The following is a 9381-nucleotide window of genomic DNA, read 5'->3' as shown; positions in this document are numbered from 1 at the left end:
CACACACATTCCAGGAGCAGATGTTAGAGTCGCATGAGATTGCTTTCTCGAAATTACCACCTTTTCCAAGCTCGAACTCCTGTTTTACTCTCACAATTCAAAGTTACAGTAAATCTTACTCTAGAGGGTTCGTTTAGATTTTCAGTTAAGAAAATGGGGCAAACCAGGGAGGCAGAGGCAGGCAGATCTCTGTGAGTTCAAGGCTAGCCTGGCCTACAGAGTGAGTTCCAGGAAAGGCACAAAGCTACATAGAGAAACCCCGTCTCGAAAAACAAAACAAAACAAAACAAAACAAAACAAAACAAAACAAAAAAAAAGAAAAGAAAATGGGGCAAACCAAATTATGTCAAGGAAAAAAAAAACAACAGATTGGTAAAGTACCATCTCCCACCCTTCAAAAACAAACACACAAACAACTAGACTTCCAAGTGTATATTGACACTGTAAAAATTTAACAAGCATTCTTTTTAATTTTCGAGGAGGCGGGGGAATCCTGAGCGTCAGAGAGCTACTTGAGGTTTTCAAGTCCTGCGTGTGGGATAAAAGGCCTGATCAGAGATCCTGGACCAAGTCAAGCCAAGGCCGTCGTCCTCACATATATAAGCCATAGATCATCTGCAGCCATGGAAACCCACAGGTCCTAAAGGTTATTCCGTGACCCCAGCAAAGGAAGAGGACTGCTCGGGGGCCTGGTCCTTGCTCCGCTGGCCTCTGACTCTGCGCTGCACCGGACACAGGGGTTGGGGCAGAGGCTTCTTCCCTGAACATGCAACCCTTCGTGCGGTCCGGCTCCTGTGCTTACAGAACGGGACACCCAGTGCCGGCATACAAGGTCTACCCAGCCACTCCGACAGTCCCACCGGTGGCCCTCACAAGTTCTCCTTCAGCAGCCCGAGCTTGCGCAGGGCCTCACGTCGTGCTTCCTCCGTGGAACCGCGGCCGGAGAACTGCACCGTGATGCCCTGTGGCCGGAAGCCCCCAGCCCGGGGGAGCGAGCCCGTGCGCTTGCGGGCGTCCTGGGGGCCATCCAGGCGAGGCTCGTACAGGCTGCGGCTGGCGTTCTGGCGCGCCAGCTTGCCCGCCACAGCGGGGTCTGGCCGGAAGGTGATGGTCTTGCTGGTGGGGGCGAAGGCGCTGGGCTCGCTGCGTAGAGCCTCATGCACGCTCTGGAAGCCGTTGGCCAGCGCCGGCGCCGGCGGAGGCTGCTCGGTCTGCACAGCCCGGGACTGCTGCGCCCTGGCTGGGCCTCCTGCACGCGGCCCCTCGGGCTCCCCGGCCATGCCCACCCTGCCCTGGGCGCGCCCCCCGTCCGCAGAGCCGCCCCTCTGCTCCTCTGCCTTCTGCCACCGCTCTTCCGACGACGCGTCGCCCGCGGCGATGAAGGACATGCCATTGATGTTGGCCAGGACCTGGGCCTTCCGCTCCTGCACGTTGACCGCCGCCTTGGAGATAGTCTTGTTGAAGTCCTTGCCCGCGCTGTTGGTCACGCTTATGTTGCTGGGGAAGCGGTGGACCTTGGGCGCCGGCTGGGCCGCGTGTCGGTGCCACACGCCGACCTGGTCCCCATTTCGAGAGGCTATCAAAGTCGGCGTCCTCCATTCCCCAGGCCTGCCCTCCTTCGATGGGGACGTGGGGGACAGGGCTTCGTTTCCCGCCAACTTCTCAGAAATTTTCTGAGCGATCACCAGAGGAGTGGGCACGGAGCGAGGCAGTTTGGGATGCTCTGCCGGAGGAGAGGGGGCCATCAGCTCCTTTCGGGGGGCAGAGGGCGCAGAGACAGGCGAGGAGGGTGGCAGAGGAAACACCTCGGGATCCCTGGAGTCTGGCGGTGGCAGGGAATTCTCAGCGGCTTGTTTCCCACCTTCAGGAACAGGAGTGCCCTGCTTTGTAACAGATGGGGCCCCTGAAAGAAGAGAGGTCTCGTAAGTTTTCACACCAGTAAAAGGAGACACGTGGTGTTCCTGCCCTCTGAACTTCAGAGAGTCACCGTGGGACACACTACCAACCTCTATAATGCCTAATCAAAATGCTGGTCCTGAGGCCCGGACTGGGAAAGAACGCAGTCCATTTATTCTCAGGGACATACTCTGAGAACCAACAGATTCTGGAAGGGTGGTCAAGATCTAGAGCCAGAAACAGCCAGTTAGGAAGCAGTCTGGAAAGGTATGCTTCTGAGCCCCACCACCCGGGGGTCATGTGACAGGAGGCAAGCAATGGCCACCTCATCAGGGGTCTTTACAACGAGACCCTGAGTGAAGGATGAGGGTGCCCATCTTGAATCCCAGCGCTCAGGAGGTAGGGAAAGTGGATCTCTATGAGTTCAAGGCCAGCCTGGTTTACACAGTGAGTTCCAGGACAACCAAGACTACATAAAGAGACCCTGTCTCAAAAAACGAAGATATGAAAAGAGGGGGTTAGAGAATCTCTGGGTACAAGTGCTGAACTTTCCAAACCCATTTCCTTTGGTGTGACTATGTGATCTAATCTTTTTAAAGGACCAGCTGGTTCAAATTACTTTAGGAACTATGCTTCAAAGCAGAAGTGTTAAAAAAAAAATGCAGAATTTATTGTCTCTTCTCTCAAGGGTTGGCTGCAAACCCTTCTCTTTTTGTATGGAATCCATGACTGCAGGATGCCAATTCTGAGTAATGCAGTTTGCTTCAAAAGGAAGCACACATAAGCCAAGAGTGGTGCATACACTGTAATCCCAGTGCTTGAGAGGCAGAGACCAGAGGGCAGAGTTTGAGGTCAGGCTGGGAGACCCAGCAAGTTCCAGGACAGCTGGGGGGCCTTTTCTCACAAAGAAAGACACTCCCCCACTCCCACACAGTCTGCAGGGCACAAATGTTTTCTTTCTTATTTCTTTCTTCTCCTGTCTAGTCCTAGGTGCCTCCGTTTTTTAATATCATTTCCCATCAGCAAATGAAGGCTGTAAGAAACTTTTCACTGACCATTTCCTTCCGGTTCTATCCCATGACTCCATGGGCCTCAGCATACCTACCTCCTCATTGGTGCTGCTCGTGATGCAGAGCGTGCAGAGTAGGTGCTGGCCTGCCCTTCTCTGCTCTTTCTACCTCACAGAGCCATGTGTTAGAAATGGGACATAACCTTTCAGCACAAATCAAGTGCCCCGAGACACCTAAACACACACACACACACACACATACACACACACACACACACACACACACACACACACACACACCTATATGTTTATTTGGTCTCTCCTCCATCCCTCTCTCCTTTCAGTTGGCCTTCTTCGTTCCGTCTTTTTGGAGTTCCCTTGCTGGAGAGACTACCAAGAGGATGATTCCCCCTTCTAGAAGCTGAAAAGCTTCAACAGTGTCTGTACTGACAGGCGTAGGCCAACAGCGGGAAGTGCTGGTGTGCCTCGGGTGCACTACCAAACGGTCAAAGGCACGGGGACCTCTGTGTACCTGCTACTTGAGGCGCATCGGCACGACTCTCAGCTTCCCCAGACACAGGTCCCGGCTGCACTAAATCGATGACATCTTCGGGGTCCGAGTGACTGGAAGGGCTCTCTTCCAGAGACTGTGGAGAGTGGCAATGAATGCCACTGTCGCACAGGGCCGGCTCATCAAAGTCATAGTCCAGGGAGTCGAGAGTCTCTTCGAAGAACAGGATGACGTCCTTCTCCTCGTGTGTGAGGTGCTTCAGGCTCTCATCGTCCTGCAAGTAGGTTTGGGGATTGGTGAGAGATCAAGAGTGATGTCAGCAAAGAGAAAGAGTCACAAAGAGGAGCAGTCAATACCTAGTCTAGGGTAGACTTCTCTGGGTCCTGCAAGGTCCCTGCCATTTGAGTCACCCCACTGAAAAATGACCTGTAAGTCCCTCACTATTTACCTGCATGAAAAAAAAAAGGTACTGTGAAGATATGCAGATAACCCAAAGCCTTCACCCCTACCATGAACTCTAGCAGGGGTTACCAGTGAGTCAGCACAGTAGAGGAAGTCTCCAGGAGTTCCGCTACCCGACATACTGCTGTCTCCATGCTAACAAGGGAGACTTCTCATTAAACACTGGATTCAACTCATTATCTCCCCTTCCTCCAGAAATGCTGCTAAAACAACAAGGGGTCTTATTAATGATTAACTATTTTATGTTTATGGTATGAGTGTTTTGCCTGCAGATATGTCTGTGCCCTGTGTGTGTGCCTGGTGCCCACAGAGGCCAGAAGAGGGTGCTGGATTTCCTGGAACTAGAGGTCCAGAGAGCTCTAGGCTGCCATGTGGGTGGTGCTGGGAATCGAACCCAGGTCCTCTGCAAGAACAAGTGCTCTTAATTGTTAAGGCATCTCGCCAGCCTAGGACCTTATTAATTTCCTTAACTAGGCATAAATCACAAAGATAAAAATAACAGGAAAAGAGACGATGCCAACAAATGGGAGTCGGAAAGCAGAAGGAGGGTGGTGACGTGAGAAGAGCCAGGACTGCGGTTTACATCAGCGCTGGGCACGCCTGTAGCCAGCCTGCTGGGTGCTGGATGACCTGGACTGAGCCCAGCCAGGAATAGAGTGAAGGGCTCTGCTCAAGGGCAGAGCTGGCTGGAAGTCTCCCTCAGGGGCAACTGGGTCATCCCAGCAGAAAATGAAGGGCTGATTCTTAAAGAAGTCTGTGGTAGAGATAGTGAAGCTGAGTGATGGGGAGGAACTGTACAGGAAATGGAGGGGGGGGCGTGAAATGAAGCCAAATGGATTCCCTGGAGACAGAGCACTGGAAGAGCCTTTGGCAGGGGAAAGAGGGGTTTGAGAGGCCAGAAAGGATTCTTCCAGTCTTCAGCAGTATTAATTTACAGGTGGAGCCCAGTCAACACTTCCCACATTAGAATTTCAACCAGGGGCTGAAGACATGATTCCTTGGAAAAGGGAACACACTGTTCTTTCCGAGGACCTGAGTTTAGTTCCCAGCACCCATACTGGGCAACTCACAACTGCCTGTAACTCCATCTTCAGGAGATCTGATGCCCTCTTCTGGCCTCAGTGGGCACCGTACTTATGTGCACAATGCCCCCCGCCCATATACACATAATTAAGAATTAAAAAATAATAAAAAAGAAATTTCAATCCATATTTTTGAGACAGTCTTGAGAGCTAAAGGTGGCAATGGGAGGGGAGGGGATGGATTTGTGAGTTATTTGAAAAGCAGAATCGGCTCCTCGTGTGACATCCATTTGCCCTATAGCTGCTGCACACCCACGCTCTTCCCCTCTATTAGACCTCACACTTGAGAATCACATTCTAGGGGCTGGAGAGATGGCTCAGCGGTTAAGAGCACTGGCCGATCTCCTAGAGGACCTGGGTTCAATTCCCAGGACCCACATGGCAGTTCAACCTGTAGCTCCAGCTTCAGAGCTTCTGACATCCTCACACAGACACACATACAAGCAAAACACCAACGAACATAAAATAAAAATAAGTTTTATATTACATATATATTAAAGAATCACATTGGCTGCAGGTTTTCTTGCATCCCACAGGGAGTTATTGTGACCAAAATGTCAGGTCCCTCCTCACCATGTATGTCTGTTCTGACCTTTTGACGCCTAGAAAAGCTTCTAAGAAATCCAGCAGTACTCATTTTGTCATTAAAAAACATGTGTATACACAATACACATACATATATGTACATATGTCTGTATGTGTCAGGAGAGAAAGCTCGGTAGTCAAGAGCACTTGTTGCTCTGGTAGAGGACCTGGATTTGGTTCCTAGCACCAACACGGTGGCTCACAACCATCCATACTGTAGTTCCAGGAGAGCGGATGGTGCACAGACACACAGGCAGGCAAAACACTTATACACATAAAGTAAGATAAAGTGAAGTCCCACACACACACTGGTGGGGACATCTGAGTGTCACACACACACTGGTGGGCTGATGGGGACATCTGAGTGTCACACACACACTGGTGGGGACATCTGAGTGTTACACACACACACTGGTGGGGACACCTGAGTGTCACACACACACTGGTGGGGACATCTGAGTGTCACGCACACACTGGTGGGGACATCTGAGTGTCACACACACACACACTGGTGGGGACATCTGAGTGTCACACACACACTGGTGGGCTGATGGGGACATCTGAGTGTCACACACACACATTGGTGGGGACATCTGAGTGTCACATACACTGGTGGGGACATCTGAGTGTCACACACACATTGGTGGGGACATCTGAGTGTCACATACACTGGTGGGGACATCTGAGTGTCACACACACACATTGGTGGGGACATCTGAGTGTCACACACACACTGGTGGGGACACCTGAGTGTCACGACGTATGGCTTTCCCACCTCATCTCTTCACCACACACTTTATTTTGTTGCACTGCCCAGTCCCCACATTCCACACACGCTGCCCTCAGTCACAGTGTGACAGTTCTCGGTCTTCTACCCACAACTGTCTCTTTTTTCTCTTTCTTTTCTTTTTGGTTTTTTTTTTTTTTTTTTTTTTTGATAAGGTCTTTCTGTGTAGCTGTGAGTTCTAGAACTTGCTACATAGACCAGGCTGGCCTTGAACTCACAAAGATCCTCCTTCCTCTGCCTCCCAAGTCCTGGGATTCAAGGCGTGCTCCACCAAGCCCAGCTCATTCATTGTTTCAACACAAGCACTGCAAGCCTAAAATCATTAGGACTCTTGGCGTAACAAAGGTCCCTCTAGTTAAGTTTCACCCGTTATGGATTTTGTCAGGGTGACATCACAGAGCTAACAGCCATTACACAAGTGTTGACCTCCACCGCTGAAACATGGAGTCTAGAGAAGCAGATTCATGCTCTCTCCCCTACTGTGACTTTTACAAGATTTTTATTTTTAATTATGTGTATATATATATATGTATTGGGGGTACATATGAACACGAGTGCAGTGCCCATTGAGGCCAGAAGAGGACACTGGATTCCCTGGAGCTGCAGTTACAGGCAGCTGTGAGCTACCTTGATGTGGGTGCTGAGAAGTGATACCCATCCAGTCCTCTCTGCAAGAAGAATATGCACTTTGAACCACGAGTTATCTATCTCTCCAGCCCTACGCATAACTTTTGGAGTCTATTTCGGTTACGTGTTATCATTCTCCTTGGCTATATAGCAGGACTGAAATTGCACTATCCTGGCTGTGGGTCTAGCTCAATGATAGAAAGCTTGCCTAGGATGCTCAAGGCCCTGCATTCTATCCTCAGTACTATAAAATAAACGTAACATAAACATTAGGTAAAAGTTTAAAAAAAAAAAAAAAGCCCTAGAATGGACCTTCAGCTTAAGATACATTCCAATTTCCCACAAGAAGAGGGCAAAGTAAGAATGGACTCTAAGGGGGCTGGAGAGACGGCTCTGTGGTTGAGAGCACTTGTTCCTGCAGAGGTCTTGGGGTTTTATTCCCAGCACCCAATGGTGGCTCACAGCCACTTGTAGCTCCAGCTCCAGCAGATCCAGTTCCTCCTTCTGACCTCCACAAGCACCAAGCACATATGTGGTGTACACACACACACACACACACACACACACACACACACACACACATACAGGTAAACACTCACAGACATTAAAAAATAAAAGGATGGGCCATGTCTAATCCAAACTGAAAGCAAGCAGTCCCAACATGAGACCGCATCTGGAAAACAGGCTTAGGAAGGTACTTCCCACGTGCCTGTTCATGCCTGCACCCTACGGAAAGGCCTGGCATGACTTTCCAAGGGTCTCACCACTACGTCACCTTCTGTTTCGCCCTTTCTAATCCTATTCTAGCAAGTGCCGACAGATCTTACAGAGATGCCTGCCTGAGTCTTGTGCAATTTACCTGGGGGTTCTTCAGTTCTCTTAGTGTTCTCTTTTCCTTTCACTAATTACACAATGTGAGATACAAATCAGCTCCGGCCAGTCTGCTCAGGACAAGACCCCCAGGTCACTCAGACCCTGGCATCCTCAACCTGGGGGCTTTCTCTCTAGGGTGGGGCCTGAATGAATGGCATGCTTTCTTTGCAGTCAGCCTGGCCTGGAGTCCTGGATTGTGGCAAGGTCAAACATGCTGTAGGTTCGGCGTGTTGCCCAACTTCTAAGACCTGAAGCTTTCTCCCAGAGAACCTGGACTCCGCATACCTGGGAGAGGAAGGAAGGCAAGGCTGGGCAGTGCAGCCAGGTACACCAGGCCTGGAAAAGGGGCACTTGGTACCAGGCCAAGATGGCTCCTGTCTACTCCTCCCATTCTGGGGAGATGCTGAACACTGCCTCTGACAGGGATGTAAAAGGAAGACATTCTTGGTCCTGAGGGAGAGGTTGGGCAGTAAGAGATGTGGTAGCTAAATATATCCAAAGTCAGAAAGGAGGCTATGGCCAGGAGAGTAGAGCGGGACTGGAACGTGACTGAGAATGGGCATAGGATTTCCTCAGGGGAGATGAAATGCTCTAGAACTGACTATGGTGATCTCTGTACACAGAGAAACCACTTAGTTTAACTGACACACAAAACATAAACATTGTGTACTTTAACGGGGTCCCATGTAATACCAAACTAGGCCGAGAGACTCATTTCTTCAAACATTTTTCACTGTGGTGAAAACTTTCACAACTTTTCTTCTAGGTTCTGCAAGCTTAGTGCTCGTTGTTGCTGTCATGGTCAGCTGGGCAATAGCACACCAGAACTGGTTTCTAGCTGACTGTAGCTTAGTAGCCCTGACCAGTCTCTCCCCATCGCGACCCTCCCCAGCCTCTGGTGACCACCATTCTGTCTGCAATTTCTGTGAGACCAACCTTCTTTCAAAAACTTTTCCTTTTCTTTTACTTTATGTATGTGGGTGTCTTGCCTGCAAGAATGCCTGTCCACCATGTGCATGGCTGGTGCCCACAGGGGCCAGAAGAAGGTGACGGATCCCTTGGGACTGGAGTTACAGATGGCTGTAAGCTGCCACGTGGGTTCTGGGAACTGAACTTGGATCCTCTGCAGGATCCAAGTACTCTTAACTGCTAAGCCATCTCTCCAGCTCCAAGATCTATGTGAGTGAGATCATGCGGTGCTCGGCTTTCTGAGCCTGCCTCATTTTACTAAACACAATGGTCTGCATCTGGTTCCATGCATGTTGCTGCAGATGACAGGATTTTATCTTTTTTATGGCTGAATAGCATCCTGTTATGTATATGTAGTACATTTTCTTAATCCATGAAATGGATGACAAGCACTTGGGTTGTTTCCATGCCGTGTGTGTGTGTGTGTGTGTGTGTGTGTGTGTGTGTGTGTGTGTGTATGTGTGTGTGTGTGTGTGTTTGGAGATGGGCTCTCATTATGTATCCCAGGTTTGGATTCACTACTATCCAGGTTGGCCTCAAACTCATGATCTCTCTGCCTCTGCCTCAAGACCTGGGATCA

General features: G+C 50.1%; 1 protein-coding gene across 1 annotated transcript in view; it reads right to left on the bottom strand.

Moving 5' to 3' along the window:
- Positions 1 to 417: 417 nt before the first annotated feature.
- The window catches only part of Proser2 (proline and serine rich 2), a 33718-nt gene continuing 24754 nt past the window's right edge, over positions 418 to 9381 (bottom strand). The window contains exons 3-4 of the mRNA XM_059262430.1: positions 3438 to 3690; positions 418 to 1903 (exon numbers count right to left, since the gene is read on the bottom strand). Of these exons, the coding sequence (XP_059118413.1) occupies positions 870 to 1903; positions 3438 to 3690 (1287 nt within the window). The 3' untranslated portion in view covers positions 418 to 869. The remainder of the gene's footprint in view (positions 1904 to 3437; positions 3691 to 9381) is intronic.

Source organism: Peromyscus eremicus, chromosome 5 (genome assembly GCF_949786415.1).
Source record: "Peromyscus eremicus chromosome 5, PerEre_H2_v1, whole genome shotgun sequence".
Classification (NCBI taxonomy): Eukaryota; Metazoa; Chordata; class Mammalia; order Rodentia; family Cricetidae; genus Peromyscus; species Peromyscus eremicus.
Note: the sequence above shows the minus strand (reverse complement) of the source record. Positions and strands in the feature narration are given on the sequence as shown.